Source organism: Thalia democratica, chromosome 2 (genome assembly GCF_965202585.1).
Source record: "Thalia democratica chromosome 2, ktThaDemo2.hap1.1, whole genome shotgun sequence".
NCBI classification, from domain to species: domain Eukaryota; kingdom Metazoa; phylum Chordata; class Thaliacea; order Salpida; family Salpidae; genus Thalia; species Thalia democratica.
In genome coordinates, this window is record NC_139166.1 from 30,920,944 (window position 1) to 30,944,385 (window position 23,442).

Genomic DNA, 23,442 nt, shown 5'->3' on the forward strand with positions numbered 1-23,442 from the left:
AATTCTCTATTCTTTTAAACAAAATTACATCATGTGGTAATTCATTGCATAAAATCAATCTTCTGTGGAAAAAAATAACTTTGTCACTAGTTTAAAAAAAAATCCATACTATTTGCTTTTTGTTTCATTTTAGTGCACAATTATTTTGAAAAAAACTAAAAAAAAAAAAGACTTCGTGATTACCCTATACTATAAAAATCTAAAAGTCTATTTGTCTCTTGGGATTTTTTTTTTGTTAAATACACTTAATTTTGGTGTTTAGTTAGCATTATTACATGGCTATGTATAGCCTATGTATTATTATTACATTCTTTGTTTCCATTTTGATACTATCTGTATACTTGGTTAAATATTAACATTGAGTTGTGTATTATTGTTTTATTTCTAATACTCTGGTGTTAGTCTTAAATACAAAGTTTTGTAGTACAGTTACCTTATTGCTGGAAGTTAAGAGCACGGAATATTTATTAAACGTTTTTTGTCTTAATGTCATCCCTGAATAATTTTTGGTGATAAGAGTAGTATCAGAAATTTTTGAATTTTAAAAACAGGCTAAAAGTTGTGACCAAGTGCTTAAAAGTTCAAGTGTAATAAAGAATATAATTACAGCTGCTGGCTTTACGAAAACATAAATTTTGACAAGTTATAGCAACCTTGCTTTGTTGTTGAATCGAAATCATACTAAATGTCAGCGCAAATGATTGGATTCGTTCTGACATTTAATACTTAATATTTTTCAATGCTGAGTCTTAAAAATCAAGTTTTGTTATTTTTAGCTGTCTTAGTTTTTTTTAAACTTTTCATTTAACATGATGCTTGGCGGTTAAAAATTAAGAAAAAGTAGAATTTGCAACTATAATATTTACCCATACTCTAACTATAGCAGGCAAGTATAGTTGAAATGCTAACAGTTTTTAAACAACTTTATTACTAAAGGTTTATTTTGATGCATCATAGAAAATATAACCAAGCATCATTCTGATCTAAACTAGCATCATCTTTTTTTGCTTAAAAGCAGTTTTTAACTTTTGCTGCATGCTCAATTAAAATCTTAAAATGTTAGTTCGCCATGAAAAATGTATGATTTACATAATCTTCTGAAGAAGTTATTATATTTTTTTAATTTTAATTTTTTGTTGTTTATCTAAAACTTAATCAAAATAGTCGATAAAATACTTAAAAAAATGTTTTTTTTTTTCTAAACTTATGTATAACTATACTTACACTTTTTTTTGTCTTTAACTTAAACAAGGGTTGGCTTGGCAGCCTCTTATAAGACGCGGTAGCGGACTTCTGTTTCTAGATAAAATTGCTAGCAAGCCCCACTGTATAAAAAAAGTCTTCCGCGGGATGCAGTTATTTTAAAATATTTTTAGTAATCAACATAAAATCACTACTTTAAACTATAAATGTGATATTATAAACAAAAGTAGAGCACTAGTAATAAGTAATTATTATAATAAGCCTGACTCTAATTGTAAGCCGTAACTTGAAAGACGTTACTTGAAAAAAGTATATTTTGAGTTATAAAGTACTTTGCGAACCGCACTCCGCAGATTATAGTTTTGAGGTCCGAATTCGGTCCATAGATCGTAGTTTGCCGATCCCTTAATTATATACTTAATTTAGTTTATAGACTACTTAATATATTTTCTACTTTTATTTGCACTAATTGGTTTATAGCACAATAAAAAAAAAGATAATATGTATTTATTAGGAGTTGAATTCTTAGTATTGATCGTTTTTTTGGTTCAATTTTTTTTTGATACTTCAGATTTTTCAAAAAGTTGTGAGTTTTATTGATAACTTTACTAAATAAGTATACCTTTTAGTAGTAAAATAGATTTAGCCACTTTATTCAAACAGCTCTCAACAAGGGGACACTAATAAATATTTATAAATTTTGTAAACAAACATTGCTAAAAGTAGTAGTCTGTCTAATTAATTATAGTAGTTATGTAAATATTACAATATTTAAACTAACTGGTTTAAATAATGTTTAGCAATTTTTATACTTTTTTTGTGAGTAAAAAGTTGTAAATTTTAGATAATATGTACAAAATTCAATAGAATAACTTAATTTTTGTGTTGAAAACACATTGTTTTTTTATGGTAAAAAATATTAGTCTTAAACTCTACCCCATGCAAGAATAAACGTTTTTTGGGTAAAAGCAAGTGTGTTACATCATGTGTAATTTTGCATACCCCAATAATATTCAACTTTTAATCATCCAAAAATAAAATAAACAAAAACTATCTTTTAAACAAATAAAAACCCTTGGTGACATGCTACTTTGAGAACACTCATAAGGATAAAATCTCAACACTAAAAACCATAAAGTGTGGGAAAATCAGGAAGCTCAAATCCCCAAGCAAGTGTTCACTGGCGCCACAACAAAAAAAACTACATCCAACCATGTGATCACTGTCACCAGAGTTAACTTACAATCAGTTGTTGAAAAAACACGTTAAACTAGTATTATGATAAATACATTAACGTTTAATAACTCTTCTAAAACCTTTATAATAACTATTTTGCTGTAGTGTTACTTAGAAAAAAATACTTAGTTAAAAACTGTTAAGAGAAGTTGAAATTTCTGAAATTTGTATATATAGAATGAAATATAGTCTATAGCAAGTAAAAAAGATAAAAAAGTTAGTTATGCATAATAAATTTATATAAAAAAAGCAAATAAACAATCATGTAGTATACCCATTACCTATACAACTTACTTCCACTTTCATAGACCAAAACTAGCTAACCATAAGTTAGAATAAACATACACAAAACTGACCATACGTATATTAAGATAAACAAATGAAAAATACCAACAAAAAATTTAGCAACATCTTCATGTAACACCAATTACACAATGAAAGCATTCTTAAATTACTTAGTATACTGGCTCAACAAGAATTTTTTTTGACTGTATTTAAACTGACCTTTTTTTTTAAAGATTTTTGAAATTTTTTAAAGCACTCAACTCCAACTTAGGACCCAAATATCTGAAGGAGTTTAGGCCAACCACTGTTCTAGGGTTTCATTTACAAAATTATTATTTTTTGAATGTCTGGTATGGTGTGTATAAAATACTTACTGGAGTAAAGCAACTGTGTTCAACCTCAAATCATTTCAAAATATTCAGCATCAACTTACAAACTTGAAAAAAACATCCTTCAAATTTCAGTGAGCTAGTTTTCACAAACAAAGAATTAGTTGGAGTCAGTGCAGGAAACAAACTTATTTAATAAGAGGAAACAAACTTATTTAAACTTACTTAAAAAAAAAAATTTAACAACAAATTACTAAGTTTTGTTTTTGTTGTTTAATTCTATTTTTAAAGAAAGTTTAAATAAGTTTGGTTCCTCTTATTAAAATTGCTATTAATGCTTTCAATTTCTATTACTTTAGCTTTATACTTTACATTTTGTTAAATAACTTTATAATAGCATTGCATTGTACATATAATTTTATTTACCTATTATGGGGTATAATCTTAAAATTTTATCAAGTCTACTGTTTTACACAAATATGTTTAATTACTGAAAAATAAATTGAAAAATGAATTTCTGTCTCCATTTTTTATTTAAAGTTAGTGTTGAAAAGAAGTTATTTATATAGTTTAGTAAAAATATGCAGTTTTATACGTCCTTAATTTATAGATAAAGTTGTTAACACAAATTATAGATACTTGTTTTCAGTAAAAAAAAAGCTAAAAAAATGAGTATAGACTAGTGTTGTCTAACCTTCAAAAACAGTAGTTCTCATAAATTTGTGAACATATAATGCAGAAGACTAATACAAACAACCTTCCTTTTTATTTTTAAGCAGAAAATTAAACAAGAGCTATATTTATTTTGCACCAGAGGCAAATTTTTTTAAAGGATGTAATTTAAAAAAATCAGGGTGACTCATGGTACTTAAGCTTCACAAAACGAATACTAGGGACATCAGAGTGCACACTCTTATTAGGGTTCATTATTCTAATATTGTAACTTGTTTTAAATTAAACAACTTAAAGTTCTCCATTTAAATGTCTTTTAAGAGATTTTTATCCAATATTTATTTTAACAGTTTATTACTAACAAAACAATGTTTCACTCATATACTTGCATATAGGAGATCCTCAGTTGTTGTAAACAGGTCTTATTCAAATAGAATCTTCATTATTCCAATGTAATTTTAAATTTTACTTGTTGATACATTTTTAAAAAACATACAGAATCCAAAGAAAACTCACCATAATCACAAGCAACATGCATTGTTTTTTGTATAAAATCATCAGCAATAGGCACAAAATGTTTGTTCATTACATTACCTTTTTTGTTTCATCGAAAAAAGTACTATGCACATTAAGCAGATCATTGGTTTTAGAATGAGAAATAGGCTTGTAGCTACAATATTATCAATTGTTTTCAACAACTTTCACTGTTTATTTATTTTTGTTTACAATCTGTTTAAAATTTATTCTTTTTGAGCGTTTAATAACTCTATTTAGCATATTTCTATATTTTTTAAAAATTGAACTTTTTTTTTTATCTTTAATGGTGGACTTAAACATAAGAATTTTTTTAAAATTGAAATAATAATCCCTTTGGTAATCTAAGGTTTAGCTTTTTTTAAAAGCATTTATACTTTTTAAATAATAAATACTTATAAGAATATGTTTTCTCTACTCTTTGAAATAAGTTGTTTAAACCTAAAAAGAAGTCAACTAAAATTGGAATCTAAAAGATTTAATTGACATCTTCAAGCAATTAAATTTTAGTTTTTTCAATATCAATCACAACCTCTTTCAACTTTTTTAAAAGTTAAAATATTTTTCAATGAAATATGGTCAGAATTATTTCAAAATTTTGTTTATGTATTTATTACTACCTACTTCACAGTTGGCTGAGTTAGGCTATTTTTGTTTGCAACTTAAGTGGTCACTATAGTCTTGATTTTTTTGAATATAGTTAAACAGGAGAGTTTTGAAAAATAAAAACTACCAATGTTTCAATAACTTGTATAAAAATAAATTTAGACACTTAAATTTTTTTATTTAGTAATACAATCTCTATAAACTTCATCTAGGAAAGGTCCATACACTTTTTTAGTCTGTTACTAATCTTATTTTAACACTTACTTTTTTATGATATATGTTATATGTTTATATCAGGTCCAAATATCTATACATACATGTGTTTGAAAAAATTATTATCTGTAAAGGTCAGCTACTTTTTAGATAAAATTATAACTTATTTCAACTTTTCGTGATATTTTAGCTGCTAACTTTAAAACTTAATTAAAAATATTATCTGTAAAGGTCAGCTACTTTTTAGATAAAATTATAACTTATTTCAACTTTTCGTGATATTTTAGCTGCTAACTTTAAAACTTAATTAAAAATATAAAATAAAAACTGTTAACAAAATAAACCAAGTTCTTTGAACTATGTTTTAAAAACTAAAATTTATATTTCCCCTATACTTTAAAAACTATTTTTTTTTGCTTTTAAATTTCAAAAGCATCTTATAGATTGAATTTACAGTAACCTCTCGGATCTTTACGCACTCGTGACGTTACGCACTCTCGTTTAGTTACGCATTTCAGAATTCTATAATCAAAAAATAAAAATTCTAATTTTTTTTATATTGCACAAATTAGGTTTAATGTATATTTTGAATTAAAATATGTTTTTGAATGCTAACACACCTCTCTACATCTTTAGACTTTGTAAATTTATGTTCCTTGATTAATTGATAAACATTTAGTTATACCTCATTATATCAGAAATTTTGTTAACAATAAGAGATGAAATCAAAATTCTGAAATAAATATAACTGTGTTTAATAATTAAAGTAAAATGAAATAATGAGAGTTTAAAACACAAATAAATAATACAGGAGTCTTGACCTATATATTAATAAACACCATTTTATAATTGTATAGAAATGCTTAATTATAAATTAAATTTGCTAAGTAGAATAGAATATAAATGTCATATATAAATAAAGATAAAGATAATTTCTACTTATTATTAAAATAGTAAAGTTATTTCTACTCGTATTATTATTTTATAGAAATTCAAATCCTTTTTCTAAATAAATGTATAGTTTTATCTGTTTTTTTTTCACATTTATAAATAAAGTAAACAAACAGTTAAAAGTGGGAAAGTGCCCAGTCTGCTTTTAACTAGAAGCAATATTAAAAAAACAGCCATTATAGTGAGTATATTTGGTACCTCTCGTTTCTTTACGATCTCTCATATCTTTACGCACTTTTTCTGTGGACACAATGTGCGTAAATAAGCGAGAGGTTACTGTACTTGGTTATTTTTCTTATTGTTGTTTAAAAGTTTACTTGTTTGTTATTATGAAAAAAATTCACTCTAAATTTTAAAACTTATTACTACATAAAAAACATTTTAGATAATTTCTGTTTAGACCTAAAATGGTTAAATAAAAAACAAACAAACTAATACAATTTCTAAATAAATTTTTTTTAAATCATATTAATTAAAATTTAAACATTTAAAATAAAAATTTAAATTTTTACATTATTTTATCTGTTTAAGAATTATTGACTATCTTTTATTCATAATGTTATCATAAATATTAGTCTCAGTCTAAAGATAAAATGTAATTTTTTATTCACTTAAAAATAGACCATTACAATTAAAAAAATTTTTGCATGCTTTTTATAATTTTTTAGTCTAAACTAGTACCTTGTTAAAACTTCTTTTACAAATGAAAATCAATCATTTCATTACAAAATTAATTACAAACAGAAGAACTGCATGATTATTTTTTTATAGCATATAAATTATATTAAGTCCCAAATGGTTTGAGCTTTTTTATTAAAATAAAATTTGATCTAATCAAAAATATTAATGCTATATACTTTAAAAGTTGAAAAACTTTTCATAGTAATAAAAAATTATGATTAAAAATTTTCAATAAAGTTAAAAATAATCTGAAACCGACAAACAGACGCTTTAGTATGAAAGTAATTAATCAAGTTTGGTTTGATTGATACAACTATTCATTGTGACTAGGTCTGCCTATTAGGTTCTAATGAAAACAAAATCTTCTTAATCTTTAAAAGTTTAGAAAAATAGAATATTTATAAAAACTTATTTCTTAAAGAAAACAAGACTGATGATAATTTTTATGAAGCTACAGATTAAACTATTAAACAAATATTGAAAGCACCTTTTTCAGACTATGAAAAAAGAAATAAAATACTATTATATGAAAGCAGACTGTCTTTAAAGACATCAAAATTAGATCTAAGTAAAACCCTTTAATTGCTTTGCACTGACTGGCATAACTTTTGTTCTAGATAGAGTTTTTAAACATTTTTTTACAGTTAGAATCTTGGCTTTCTGGGTTTCCATGTTCATAGATAAACTAAAAATGATTTTTTTTTCCTGTTGAGAATTCTCTAGGCAGTATTTTCTCATTTAAACTTGTAGGGAAGGAGTTTGAGATCAGTTTGATGGTTATTCTCATTGAGGACATACTTACATATTTTCTAAAGATAACTAATTACCTTACAGGTCTCATTTGATTAACCATACTATTTCCTGTACAGCTTTAATTGAGAAGTAGGCGATTTTCCATTTTTGAAAGGTCTTCAGATGAATTAAGCTCTTTAAATAATAACAACATGGTAAACTGTATATTTGTACACCTTCATAAGCATAGTTTCTATATTTTCCCCCTGCAAAATGAGCTGTACGATTGCCTTTTTTTTACTCTTTGGAAAAACAATATTTTTTTTTGAAAATAGTAACACAAGTAGTTATCTAAGGTTAAGTTATATTACCTTATTTTTAAAGCATAAGAGATGTTAAACATTTTTTATAAATTGAAAAATTCTAAGGAATTTTGGTTTACCATGTATATGTGTATTCTAATACTGTTCTGTCATAGCAAGTATAAAAAAATAAAAAAAATTCAGACAAAAACCAAAAAAAAAGCTTTTTTGTTTGTTCTTGTAAAATTTTATTTATTTGTTTATATGAAAATTGTTACAACAGATTTTTATAAATATTGCAAGAGGTTACATGACAATTCAAATTCGTAAGAAAAATAATGAGACCATATGGCAAAAAGTTAAATATTTTTTAAAAATTATAAAATAAGTTTGTAGGGCTTATTAATATCTACAAGCCATCTTTTATAATTTTAAATTAGTAAAATATTATATTAGTAAAGTATTAGTAAAAATAACTATACTTTGAAACATTTTTTAGCCACATCACAAAAAGTATTTAAAATTTTTCAATAAAGAAAAATAGCTTGTATATATTAATAAGACCTAAATACCTATTTTATATTTAAAAAAACATACACTAATTTTTGAGTTGTGGCACTTAAAGTATTTTTTATGAATTTGAATTGTCCTAATTTGAATAGTTGTGCACCCTTTGCAAAGAACATATCCTAAAAATTTTAGGTATTTGTATCAAAAAACGAAGGAGGAGATAGAATTTTAGTGATTTGTATTTGTTTGCTGTTTGAGTTTTCTTCTCCCATAAGGAACCCATGGTACTCTCCAACTTTATGCAGCTAAATCTCAATTGTTTTGAATTTTGAATATCTGTAAAAAATTACTTTTGGCTTACTTAAAACTGAATAAAATAGAATCAAGTTGAGAAAAAAGTGATTTATCATTTATGATATAAGCTTTACTTAGAGCTTTCAACCAGATTTTAATGTTTTTTAAAGTTGAAATATAAAATATTTTACTTAGTTTTTAAAATGGTTTGTACAGTTTTCAAATACTTTAATTTTAATTAGTTTTTAAATTGTACTAGATATTTATTTATTTACTTATAGTTTTATTTAGCTTGTTATTAAATAACTTATATCTTTTTAATTACTACTTTCTGGTTGCTCAGGCTAGTTTTAACATAAAACAAATTTTCAATTAAAACTTGCATTATGCTTCTTTAATAATTCAAGATATACTTTTAAGTTTGTTGATTCGCTTAGTTATACAGCTAAATTATTAGTCAAACTTTCAACTTACTGTTTCTTTTATTATTGCTTCTAGTTAAAACTAAATTTTAAAATTTTAATATTCTAATTAAAAAATGAGATGTACAGTAAATATAAATGACATAAGTTGCTATAAACTATAACCAGTGATTCAATGTTTATGTTTAAAATTAAATAATTTTAGAAATTCAGGGGGCACTATTATTTTAATTTAAAGTTGAGTAGATAGTCAAATGATAGAACACTTTATTTTAATCGTAAAAGCTTTACTCCATTTTTGTCTTAAGAAGCAAAGTTTTATTTTTCTGAGAGTTATTTAGTTTGTCAGTTCAGTTTTCTATATGTTTGTTATTGATTTAAGTTATTCAATTCAAGCTAAGGCTGTTTTCAATTATACACTAAAGTTAATTATAAAATAAGGTTTGCAATGTTGTAAATTCTATAAGTAAGTAATTAAATTTTTACAACTTATGGTACCTTATTTTAAAAGAAATAAACAAAATTTAGTTTGCAGGTAATTTAAAATCATACAAAGTAAATGGGAGATGACCAAAGAAGAGGTGGTTCTGACGAAAATGTAGGTCCTGGTGCAACGTATAAAATATTTGACATTATGTCAGATCTGTTAGATAAACTAAAGCTGTTGGACTTTGAGCAGAATTTTATTGATGTCAACGGTATGAAGCCTATACCAAAACATTATTTTGCCATGCCTACAAATCCTGGAGAGCAATTTTATACCTTCACTTCTCTCTGTGCTTGGTTAATCAATATCACTGGCAAAAATTTTGACATGCCCCAGGAGTTTGATGATCCCAATGCTACTATTTCTAGAATTTTAGATAAAGCAAGGTCTTTGGGCACAAATACTGACTTTCCACCAAATAAACTTAAGTCTGGAAGTGGTCCCCATGTTTGCATGCTGCTGGATAAATTTGCAGAAAACGCTCTTAAAAGTACAAAGTTTAGTTGGGAAAAACCCTTGTATGAGAGTGAAGATGAAGAAGAAGATGAAGTGGTGCATCAAGAGGATGATGCTGAGCTGAAACTGGAAAAAATTGAAGATGACCTAGCAGCGGCAGATGATTCAGACGATGATACTGATGTTTTTCTAGATCTCAACTCAACTGCAAAGGCAGGCAAGGAAGTTTTAAAAGAAAACCAAATAATGCTGTCAAATACAAGCAGTGAGAAATGGCGACTAGAGATTGAACGCGTGACACCTTCATTGAAAGTGACAGTGAGAAGTGACAACAAGGACTGGAGGGCTCATGTAGAGCAAATGAACACCCATAAAGTAGGAATTGAGACAACTTTTGCCCAATCAAAGCAGCAACTTAGCAAAATGCAAGCTGAAATTCAAAAGACACTGGAAAAAATTAGTAGTCGGGAAAAGTATATAAACGGGCAGCTCGAAAATCTAGTGCAAGACTACAGAAATGTGCAGGAAAGGTTTGCTCAGTCCAAGGAAAAGTACAAGCAAGGTAGTAGTGGGGTGACAGAAAGATCCAGGTCACTTGCAGAGGTAAGCGAGGAACTTGAAAAGGTTAAGATAGAAATGGAAGAAAAAGGAAGTAGCATGACAGACGGAGCACCGTTGGTCAAAATAAAACAGACACTTGGCAAGTTGAAAACAGAAACAACTCAGATGGATATTAGAATTGGTGTTATTGAACATGTTCTCAGGCAGGCTCATTTCAAAGACAAAACTTTTGGTATATCTACTGGTGGTTTTAAACAGAATGTTTACTAAACTTACATTTTTTGCCACAATTTTATTTTGCTTTTATAGAATAAAACTAGATCCTGCACCAATGTTTTAAACAATGTTAACATTTATTTTTTATGTTTATCTTAGCTGTGATATACTTTTTATTAATTTCATCTCAAACTTTTGCACACTTACATACTTTTTGTCTTGAGTTCATATAAAAACAGGCTGTGATTTTGTATTTTTTAGAGTTTTGAGTAACTACAATGGAGCTGGAAAGGGAAGTGTTAGTCACAGGAGGAGCAGGTTTTATTGGAAGTCACACAGTGGTAGAACTTCTCCAATCCAATTATAAAGTTGTTGTGCTTGATAATCTATCAAATGCTGCTGCTGGTAAATCAAATGTCAAACCCTATTTCCCTCCATCACTCAGAAGAGTTCTATCTATTGTTGTTGGTTTTAAATTTGTTTGATTCAACATTACTGATTTTAAAACAAAAACATATTTTATACAAAAAAAAACTTCTTTCTGCTCATAATAAATATATTAAAAAAAAAGCAATCTAAAAAATTGTAACATAAAAGTTTTTGATACTACTCTTCAGTGTTACTATCAGTGGAGTTATAAATGTTTAAATTGATAAAGATAATAACAAATTTAACCTTTTTATAAATAAGGCAAAAATAATAACCAAATAATTAATTTTTTTTTTTTTTTGTTTTCCTAAGTCCCCCTATTATTTTAAATATTAAAATTGTATTATTTTATTTTATAAACAATCTATAGCACTAATTTTAAGTAAAAAATCAAAATTTTTTAATTTTTTAATTTTCATTAATTTATTTTTGCAAAAGTAAATAAGAATTTCCTTTTTATTGCAACAGTTGCAATTTTTTTTTAATGTTTAGCCTGAAAAAGTACACAAAAATTTAACTTTTGTACTTGGAAATTACGCTGACGAAAAAACGCTAGATGAAATCTTTTCTAGACATAAAATAGAAGCAATAATTCACTTTGGCGGTTATAAGGCTGTTGGCGAATCTAAAGAAGTACCTTTGAAGTATTATGAAAATAACTTGATAGGTAATTCTGATTATGTTTAAAAGATATAAATAAACTTTATTACTACTAGTGTATCAAAGTTTGTATTATGATGATTTGTTATGAAAATTGGTACTCTAATTTAAGTTTAGACATGAAATACTAAAGTAGTATGCAATTACTTGTTTAATACAACTATATTCATAAAAAAAGAATAACCTTGCAACTTTTTTTCATTTAACATTTCAATTATATGTATTACTTGACAAGTTGCTTTTTATAATTATTTTCTATGTAGTAAGGTTATAAAGTAGAAAATTTATATTGTAAGCAAAAATATTTTTATTAGGAAAAATTTTTGTAATTAACTTATTACAGTTTTTTACTTTTCAATTATTTTTTATGATTTTATGATATTCTCTAGGATCTCTAAATTTGCTGAAATGTATGAAGAAATACAAAATATTTAACATGATATTTAGTAGTTCAGCAACTGTATACTCAGAAGTAGCTCCTGATAAACTTCCTTATACAGAAGACAGTTTGACTGGAAATTGTACTTGTGCTTATGCAAAGTTATTTTTTAACGAATATTTTGTCTGTGCCTATATTAATATTCTTTGCAAAAAAAAAACAGTTATGAAAGTGTTCTAAAAAAACGTTTTTTATTATGAAGTTAAATTTTCTAATTTTAGTAAAAATATAAAAACTAATTTATTTTTATTTTTACATTATTAGCATAAATGTAAGTGTAGTTTTTTATATTATTCTTATATAAAAAGCTAAATATATAGAATTTACCCAAATAATCTTCTTTTTTGTACAGCACCAAGTATTTTTTGGAAACAATATTTCAAGACACTTGTAATTCAGATGATAGTTGGAAGATAATGTCTCTTAGATATTTTAATCCGGTCGGTGCACACCCCAGTGGAAAAATAGGAGAAGATCCAAAAGGAATTCCATTCAATCTAATGCCTTTTATTGCACAAGTATAGTTTTTTTTCAGTTTTAAATATTTTAGTGCATGGTTTTAGTGATTATTAAAATAAATTCTGTTATAAAACATAACTAGCTTTAAACAAAATATTAAACAAAATATAGCTAAGGGAAATTCAACTATTCTTTAAAGAATCAACAACTTTTTTTATAAAAAAAGTTTATTGTAAGTCTGTCTATGAAGTCTTGAGGTATTTTAGTAATTAATACTTGGTAAGCTGGTTAATTTTTTAAAGTATTCCAAAACAAAACTTGTTAAAGTAATTTTTTTTCGTTTTTATGAAATATATTCAAAATCAAGATTCCATTCAATCTTGTATTAGCCAGTTTATTAAAATTTTAGTGAAATTAAAGGTAGAATAAAAGGCATAGATGATTAAAAAAAAAGTTTTATCGAATAATTTTTAAGACTCAGACTAGTCTATTATTTTTTTTTAAATCCTTAGTACTATAAATATGTTTCATCTCAAAAGTCTATTAGTTATGGAAAACTTTCATTGTTAGAAAGGTTGTAATAAAGTATTTTGTTCAAAAACAGTAAAATTAAAAACAATTGTTGTAACTTTTACAATGTATCTACTATTTTTTACTTTGTTTACAAGTGTCGGTTGTAAAATTGCTTAGTTTACTGACTATCATTTGTATTCTTATAGTTAGCTGCATTATTATTATTAATAATATATTAAGTACATAATTTAATTAAAAAAGGTATACATAAACAATAAATATAATAAAATGGTATATATATAAATATGTATAACAAGGGTATGCTAGTTTAAAACTGTAATGCTTTGTAATTTATTACTAACAACATATATGAACCCTAACTTCTTATTTAGTTAAGAAAAAAAAAAGTACTTTAGATGAAAGTTTATTAAACATAAAGTCTCACTGGAATTAATAAACTATTATAGCTAGTGAAAGCTATAAACTGCTATCACTTGTCAGTAAAGTAATATACTAGCCTAGCATTAAGAAAAGAATTGTTTAGTTTCTATTTAAAACTATCATTACGTTTTTAATTCCTGTAATGTTGTAGGAAATCTTATGAACCTTGAAGCAGGTAAAATAATATCTCCAAGTTAAGTTTCTTTTAAGTTAGTATTGTATATGCAAACCTGAGAAACTCATTACTACAAACAATAACAAGTGTATGTTTAATAAATGAAATTAATTCAATTTCAGTCATAATACTTAAAACTTTTAATAAGTACTAGAATTTATTGCCTTAACTTCTAATGCTTTAGCTGATGAAAAAACCTCTATTAAGTGAATTTCAGTTTCAATCAAAACATATAATAAAAAATAAAAATTTATCAGTAAATTAGTTTTGAAATATGCTATTGTTTTAGTTGAATATGCAATATGATACTTTTTAAAATTTTATCTACTTCTTTGAAATAAAACTCGTTTTTAAAGACTTAAAAAAAAACTACATGGTAGTTGCTCATTAAAGAGTTAATGATTAAGTAACAACAGTTATTTATTAAAGTTTAAGTAAGTCTGTTTAACTTAAAAACTATGAGTAAAATTGTATCGTATTAATTTTTGCTAACTTTTCTTACAACGCACCTAGCCATGCGATACAAAGCTGGAATAGAAGTCGCTGATTACAATGGGTAACATATTTTTAACTTTTAACCAAGATAAAGAATTAAATAAAAATTTACTAAAAGAAAATACTAGATGTTTAAATAAAGTGTAATAATTGAGTATGAATTGTTTATTTCTACACTAGGAATAAGGGTTTCGAATAGAAAAGAGAATATACTTAATGTAATTATACCATTAGCTATGCTTTTTTGTCTTCAATTATGATCTCTACCATTCATTTTTTTTACACAAGGCAAACCCCATTAAATCAATCTCCTATACTTGTTCTATGCTTAACCTCTATATTTCTTGTACAATCTATATCTAATTATACCTAGTAATTTATACACTGTTTTATCTATTTTTATTGCTGCGGTAAATTTAAAGTTTTATATGACTTAATTAGTAACAGTGTTTTTTTTTTTGTACTTTTACAACTAATTTATGAGCTTTTTTATATTAAAAAAAAAGTATAACATTTTATTTTTTATCCAAAACCCTTATTCCTAGTGTACAACCAAAAACAAATCCTACTAATACATCATATTTTAATGCGTTTTTAAATTGTGTATATATTTTCACACCATTGTTAAAAGTTTACACTTCGTTACCCATTGTATTAAATGAATTTTATTTTTGCAGTTTTGTTTCGCATGGCTTGGTGCACAACACCGAAACCAATAATTATATGAAAGATCTCACATAAAAGTTTATATATTTCTAACAGAAATCGGTTACTATGCTAACAAAAACTTATTTTTTAAACTAAATCAAACTAGTGATCTACCACATCCGAATTTGAAAATATGATCCTGATCCAGCTTGATCCTAATTTCCAAAAATTAACTTAGTTAAAACAAAAATATTAAATAAGTTTTATTTTAAATGCATCTAAAATAAAAATATTGTTTATATAGTAAAAACATGACATTTTTTAACAAACTAATTGGTAACCTACAGTTGACTGGTTTACAGGTAGCAGTGGGTAGAAGGGAAAAGTTGATGGTTTTTGGTGATGACTACCCGACTGTTGATGGAACTGGTGTCAGAGACTACCTTCACGTTGTTGATCTTAGCAAGGGACATGTCAAAGCTTTGCAGGTACTCTTAATATATTTATTAGCTTCCCTTATTTATTTGATGTAACTAAGCATTTAAAACAAAAATTTTGAGCCGTAAATTATTTATTAGGTTATTTTGTTTGAGGAATTTGAACATAACATTTATTTACACTTCATGATGTTTTTTTTTGTTGTTAAACTTTAATAGAAAATATTGCAAAACATTAAAATACTAAAGTTTTAAAACGACTTTAAATTATTAAAGTTTTAAAACAAATTTAAATTACTTAATTAAGCTGAAAATAAAATTACAACTTAGTTTTAAACCAACTAATTTTTTTCTTTATATAAGGCTTTTTTATAATAACAGTAAATAAAAAAACCAAAACTTTACAAAACAATGAGAAAAATTGTAAAAAAATAAATTTAAGTACTGTAATTTGAAAAAAAACAATTAAAAAAATGATATTTTATTAACTTCTTTCTTGTAAAAGGCAATAAAAAATCACAATCGTTTTTACATTAAACTATAAGAAATAAGCATAGTAACTTATTATGACACAATAACTGTTGCTTTATATTTAAAATTAGTTTGGGTGCTGCTGTTTTTAAAATAAAATATGTTGCAAAATTTTTCAAATCAACAAAAAATAGTTTACTTATGTATGTTCTTCTCGAAATGCTGGTAATTTTTTTCTTTATTCTATTTCTTTTTGTTGTTGCTGAGGTTTAATCATTAATTTTTTAATGAAAATTTTATTCAGATAATAATTATTTACAGTTTATACACTGTTTTATTTTCTAATACAAATATTAAAATAAAAAACAAAACTTTTTTCATTTACACTTATTAAAGCTCTTTGTGTTTAACAAGCTGCACAGAGTTTTATTAGTACAGGGTGGCAAGGTAATTTGACCTGTAGTCCCGGAAAAACCTGAAAATTGAAAATTTAGGCAAAAAACCCTGAAATTTTTAGTTTTCTCAAAAAATATAGAAATTTTGGAAATTTTGGACAGGTTTACATGAAAAATAATGAAATTTAGATTATATACCAAATACCTATCATATACAATATTTTTTCATGAATTATTTAGAATGTTTTCATATAAAACATATTTATAGCAGCAATACATTTTCTTATGAATATTTTTGTACTTAATTTTTTTAACCCTTAATTTAATTTTAAATCAAATATAAACAAAAAACTTATACTTTCAAAAATCTTGAAGCAAATCAGATAAAGTGGAATAATTTTCTAAAAAGCAAGTGGCCACCCTGTTAGTATTAAAGTATGTAACTACGAAATAAACAGTTTTTTAAACTAGGCGTGTATCATATAAATTAACTTAATTTGGCAATGGCAAACAAACAGTTTAGATATTTATAGCAACAAAGGCCTAAAATAATTGATTAAACGTTTAAAGTAAAGAACAAAATGTTTGTATAAACAAATTTGCTCAACAAACTTTTGTTTACACAATCCTGACTTCAAAAATTGTATTCGTATAGGTTTAGATTTCTATACTTCATTAATACGAGTTAAGTTTCCATTATTAGCACTACATCTTCAATTTATTAATAATAAAACTGTTCAAATTTTAAATAATTTACCGTTTTATTAACCATATATAGTAGTGTTGTAGGGTTTAAAATAATATATATTTAAAACTGTTATATAGTATAAATTTGCTAATTATTTAAAATATTTTGGTAAGTTTTATATCAGTGTAAATTTGTTTTTACAGGGTATTTCACACTCATCTTAAGTATCTGCTTTATCGAAACAATAAATTTTATTTTACTTAATTATAGATTATATCACATTTCCTCTTTTGAAGTTTTAAAAGATCAGTTATGTTTTTCATAAACATACCGAATTCAGTTGTATCCTTTTTCAAAGCTACCATAACCGAATTTACACAAGTCCTCTTAAAAAACAAAATCCAAAATAGCAGAAGTTAATAAAAACTTTAAAAAATCATTTTTTGAAATTCCTTGAAATAACAATTAAGTTCTATTTTCGCAATATGCATAGCCAAATTAGGCAAATATCTATCACAACTTTCATTATAAAGTTTTAATTAGTCACAAAATCATTGTCTGGAAATGAATTTAGTCTAACCAAAAGGAAATGATTTGTTACAACAACCAAAAAACACTTAGCAGTTTTCGTTTTTGAGTTAAGGTTGTTTTTAATAGTTTTTTTTTTTAATTGAACATTTTTACAGCAACTAGTCATAAGTTTTATTTATTTTAGTATTACTATTTTTAGCATAAATCTTATAGAAATTTATATATAAATATAAAAATAAATGTTATAAATATTATAATAAATAAATTATAATAAATATTATAAAAATAAATCTTATAAAAATATAAATAAATTTAGCATAAATCTATTTTAGTATTACTATAAAAACTATATCCAGTAATTGAAAGTACATAAAATATAATTACAAAAACCACTTTTGATATTTCATTATATGAAAAAAAAAGTGGTTGTTACCAACATATAAAATTGCTGTAATATGTTGTAAGTTATGTACTATTTCTTTTTTTACATATAGTTACTATTGAGTTGATTTTTATTTAATAAGGAGAGCGAAAGTTTCAGAATGGACTTTAACTCGTAACTAATAAAACTCTATTCATGCCACATGAATGGTAAAACTTTATATCATTCTTATGAAAAGAACTTAGATCTTGAATATAAAACTATTAAAAGTTGCAGTGAAATAAAAACATGTAAAGTAGCACTACAACAGCTTTTAATTAAATTTTAACTAAAAAGTACAAGAAAACTTGTAGTTTGAAAATTTTTGAAAAAGTTCAAAAAACTTTGAAAATTTTCAATAGTGTTTATAAATAAAACATGAAAATGTTCACGTTTTTTATAAGTAATTAAGTATTTCAAAGTTAAGGTTAAGAACAGTTTATTAATAAAATAAAAATAGTTAATCATCCCAAACTTTTATCTCTAAAATATACTCGAAGTAAAGAAGTTAAATCAGTTGTACATATTACTTAAAATATTTAATTTGCAATTATTGTTGAAAATTATAATTTAGGCGATGTTTGACGGTCGAATGAAGAGCAACTTCAGGTGCTACAACCTCGGAACAGGAAGGGGAACTTCGGTGCTGGAAATGGTGGCCACATTCGAGCAGGTGACCGGTAGGAAGTTGAACGTTGAGGTGGTTGGCAGGAGGGAAGGTGACGTTGCCGCCATGTATTGTGACGCAACAAGGTCCAAACAAGAGTTGGGCTGGCAGTGCGAAAGGAGTTTGAAGGAAATGTGTCAGGATTTGTGGAAGTTCCAGGAAGCAAATCCCGATGGTTATTATCACGACGATTAAGATTTTTTATTATTATTTTAGCTCATTTAACTACCATAAAAATCTTTTGCTGTTACACCTTATCTTCTTCATTAATTTAGTCAAATATGCAAAATATCAATCTTTTTCATTTATCTCTATTTTTCGCTTAATTTCTTCAATTTGCTTGTATATGTTTGCTCTTCAATTTTTTCAATTGTCGGTTAGCTTTGTTTTGTAGTTAGTTAAATGTTTCTTTTAAATATAATTAGACATTCATATAATTTTAAAGAATATTTAATGTTCAAACTACGATTTCTAGTAATATTTTTAGGTTTTATAGAAAACAATATTCTCTCTGTTTAGATAGCTTTTAGTTCATTTACTTTTTAATTTTTTTACCTCAATCAATATTTTTAGTATCCTCAAAGTTATTTTAAAGTTAAGTTATATTTACTTTAATCTTCATGTTTGCTTTTTAATACGCTTTTATACATTTTTGCTTTAGCTTTTATGCACGTTAACCTGCTATTCTTTAACCGAATATTATTTCTAAGTTAAAAAAAATATTTTAAGCTAATTTATATTATTCTTATTGGTGTATAATTGTTTGGTATGAGTAATATCAAATGCATACAATAAATTAAACTGTAATTAATGTTAAAAAATATTTCACATGTGTAAAATATTATACTACAACTCGTATTTAATTTTTTTGTTTGATAAGCTGATTTTATATAAATTTTAAGGTATACTTAGCCTCTTCGGAGGTTTCTTAATACAAGTTGTTTTAAAGTAAAACTCTTAACTATTGTAAGCGGCTTATATAACTTTACACCGTTTTTACTGCTTTAATTTATTTTAGTTAATAGAAAGTACTACGCTTGTACTAAAACAACACTTAATATAAAACAAGACTTAAATAATTTAAACAAAATATCTTACAAAAATAATACACAAAGGGCTTAGATACGGAGTTGCCCTTGTATTTTTACAAGTTATTTTTATTGTGTAGGTTTTTATCTTAGTTATTTATTAGAATTTTTCTAACAAAGTTTAAAGTAATTATTAAGATATAAGCGATCATAGTAGGTGAATACACATCCTTATTTTATAGTTTGTTTTGATTTGACGGCGTTTCGACCTTTTATTAGTCATTATCTAAAATAAAACTGCAAAATAACTAAAATTAGTGCTTAAAAACTAAATATGTAAGACAAATTAACCAAGTGTATTAAATTATAAATTAAATAGTACAGTAAAATTACAAGACTAATAATAAAATTTAGGTAAACAAACATTTCTATACAGCAAAGAATATTTAATCATAGTTTTTAATTTGTATAATTTAATTGTACGTGACACCTGGTTTAATTAATTCTTTGTTTAAAAAATTACTATAACGTTTAATTAAGTTCTAATAAAGATCTTATATTTATTTCGGCATTCTTTTGAAATTTAAAAATTGGTAACAAATAAAAAAATGTAGAGCACATCTTAAGAATTAAACTCAAACAGTTCTTAATTAATAAATAATGCGACATATAGTGGTATTCCATAACTTGGTAAGTAAATACTTGGATATACGTGCTTCACAAACTAACTGAAAATATTTGGGCTGTCATAAACGTTAATACAAATACTAAAAAATCGTAAAATTTTATATTAAAAGCTTAACTGTGTATTTAATTTTTACTTAGAAACGTACTTAGATGCTAGTTATAATAACTGAAAAACTTTATAGAATAATAAAATACTTTCCTAGTAAGTACCTTAGTGTGCTTAGATTTTTGACTTAAATGGTTAAATATTCAAAATTTAAACACTAAACAATTAATTTCGTGATTTAAAAAAGTAGAAAGTATCGTATGTTAATTAAATTTATACATACTAAATTTGATTAAAAAAAACTTTGTCATTTCTCATCTTTTCTTTTAGGATAATTTTTTAAAATTAAGTAGGTTAAAACAGAATTAAAATTTTAAATACCATACCAAGTAATCAGTTTTATTGTTAAGCAATTATGAAGAGGTTTTGTTTAAAGATTTTATCTTTCGATCTTCTTATCAAGTAGTCTTCTATCGGTAAACAAACTAAAAAAAAGTCTTTTTATATAATTTGTATATACAGTAACCTCTCGCTTATTTACGCACATTGTGTCCCAAGAAAATATGCGTAAAGATACGAGAGATCGTAAAGATACGAGAGGTACCAAATATACTTTCTATAATGGCTGATTTTTTTGATATTGCTTCTAGTTAAAAACAAACTGGGTAGTGGGTACTTTCTTACTTTTAACAATTTGTTTAATTAATTTATAAGTATGAAAACTAAATATTAAACTATACATATATATAAAAAAAAGGATTCAAAATTATAAAAAACAATAATACTTGTAGAAAGTTTTAATAATTTTTAAAATAAGTAGATTTTATCTTTGTCTTTAGTTATATATGACTTATATGATACTTAGCATTTATATTCTATTCTACTTAGAAAATTTAATTTATAGTTAAGCATTTGTTTACAATTTAGAAATGGTGTGGTGTCTATATTGTTTTTTTTCTATAGCCTTTTACAGAAATATGTATTTGGTGCTGTAATGGATTTCTTCTTTTGAACAAAAAATATATAAAATATAAGAAAAATGTTTAATAAAACTATTTGTGTCACTACAATTTTTTTTAATTTGACCTTTTCCCACATTAGGATAAACTTGTCTTGCATTGCATAAAAGATAAATTAACGGATTTTTGAGTAGGAATTAAATTTCATGCCATGAGAACTTTGACGAATTAAAATTAAAATTTTTATATTTTAAATCTTTTATAATTCTAAAATGCGTAACTAAACGAGAGTGCGTAACGTCACGCGTGCGTAAAGATGCGAGAGGTTACTGTACACGACTCTTGTAAAAATAACAAAATTTTCTGTTTTTATTGCACTTTATCAACAAAATTTTCTATTTAACAATAAACAAATAAAAAATGAACTACAATTTTTTACGAAAATTTTTTACGAAAATTGTCAGTTTATACATGAAAAAACATGAAAACTTTAATACAAATAGAATCTTCATTGTTGCTGTTAAAAAAAATACAAACAAAGAATAATTTTTAGTTTTTATATTAAACGGTGCTGGTATTAGTTGGGGTGTATTTAAAATGATGTTTAATTATAACTAGAAAATACTATAAATAAAAGTACTTCAACTATTTTTGCTTGTTTTTATGTTTACCATGAGTAATATAGAATTTAAAATGGTTTGTATCGGGTTTATTATAAACTATTAAAAGAAATATGTATAACGTTTGTTCGAAAATAAATTTATTGATTAGAGCTAAACACCATGTATTTTTATTAGCTAGGATAGTTGTTGTAAACTCAATGAATGTTAAACCCTTAAGTAAAGGATTAAAAAACAGATATCACAGAGGTAGCAGTTAATTGAACATGATAAAGAAATGGAAATTGAAAAATATGTTTAAAGGATCTCATTTATAGGTTAATTACCAAAACACAAGTAAGAATTTTGAACACCGAAAAAAAAAATCTTACAATAAAACGTATATTTATTAACACGAACTTTGTCAGATGTTAGTGTTTATAGTATTTGATGCTTTAAAAATTTTTTTTAGAATCTTGTTGACTTAACTTTACATATCTAGTATGAAAACCAGGCTACTAGATAAATTTTACTGTTTAAATTCTAAAAACTACGGTAAGTACAATCAAATTGTTTAAGTTAATTTATACAAAACCTATTTTGTAAAAAAAGTTATAAAATTTTACAAAAAGTCAGTGCTTAAAAGTAGTAAACATTAGATTTAAAATTATCTGTTGTACTTAACACAATACTATGTTTAGTATATTAAATGCTAATTAAGTAATCTGGTAGTGAAAGTCATTAGAAATTTTCTGGTATAGTTTTATTTAAATAAAAAACGACCGGTGAAACTCTTAGAACTTTGTTCAACAAAAGCAGTTTAATTTAGTGAGGTAAAAGTTAATAATGACTAAATGTTTAAAACTAATAAAAAAATACTATTAAGTAAAAAAAATGTAATTTTGTTTATTAAATGTAAGTTTATAGTTATAGTACACTAAAAACAATTTTAGAAATTAATTTTGACTTTAATTTGGGACGGGTAAATTATGCACGAAGACTTTTTTGCACGATGGGTAAAATATACACGAAGGGTCATTTTTGCACGAAGACACGTTTGCACGAAAGGTCATTTTTGCACAAAAGTTAAAAAAAAACGATCAAGAGTAAGGGTTAGGGGTAACAGTCATAGTAAAAAATAATAAACATAAAAACTAAAATAAATTGATAAAAAACAACAAGAAAACAATTTTACCGACCAAGGGTAAGAGGTAACAGTGATAGTTAAAAAATATAAAATAAAAAAGTTAATAAATAAAAATACGAAGAAAAAAAGTTACTGACCAAGGGTAAGGGTTAGGGATAACAATGATAGAGAAAAAAAATTCAACCCGTGCAAAAATGTCTTCATGCATAGTTGATCCTTCGTGCATATTTGAAACCTACCCTTTTAACTTGATACTTCTAAAAAAGTGAAGAGAAACTTATTTGCTATGAAGAAAAAATCAGAGTAACACAAACTATTTAAAAAATTTTGATTAGTTTTCTTATTTCATTTTAAGGTAAGTTAAAAAAACAAGTTTTTAATGAGTTGTGTCAAAAAAAAAAAAACAGAGTTATGAGT

The 23,442-nt window shown here is 25.0% G+C and overlaps 2 protein-coding genes across 3 annotated transcripts; both read left to right on the top strand.

Annotated features, from left to right (window-relative positions):
• The first annotated feature begins 9,502 nt into the window (after positions 1 to 9,502).
• LOC145830087 (intraflagellar transport protein 57 homolog) lies at positions 9,503 to 10,952 on the top strand. Its single transcript, XM_082937977.1, has one exon. It carries the CDS (start codon positions 9,530 to 9,532, stop codon positions 10,742 to 10,744), a length of 1,215 nt encoding a protein of 404 aa, XP_082794103.1. The 5' UTR covers positions 9,503 to 9,529; the 3' UTR covers positions 10,745 to 10,952.
• Positions 10,952 to 19,146, top strand: LOC145830088 (UDP-glucose 4-epimerase-like). Of its 2 annotated transcripts, none has more exons than XM_082937978.1 (6): positions 10,952 to 11,154; positions 11,612 to 11,786; positions 12,169 to 12,319; positions 12,571 to 12,736; positions 15,312 to 15,437; positions 18,467 to 19,146. In XM_082937978.1, the coding sequence occupies exons 1-6, from the start codon at positions 10,969 to 10,971 to the stop codon at positions 18,752 to 18,754; spliced, it is 1,092 nt and encodes a 363-aa protein (XP_082794104.1). In that variant the 5' UTR covers positions 10,952 to 10,968; the 3' UTR covers positions 18,755 to 19,146. The 2 variants fall into 2 exon arrangements, with proteins under 2 accessions (XP_082794104.1, XP_082794105.1); XM_082937979.1 differs by having other exon boundaries at positions 10,956 to 11,154; positions 11,692 to 11,786.
• The last annotated feature ends 4,296 nt before the right edge of the window (positions 19,147 to 23,442 follow it).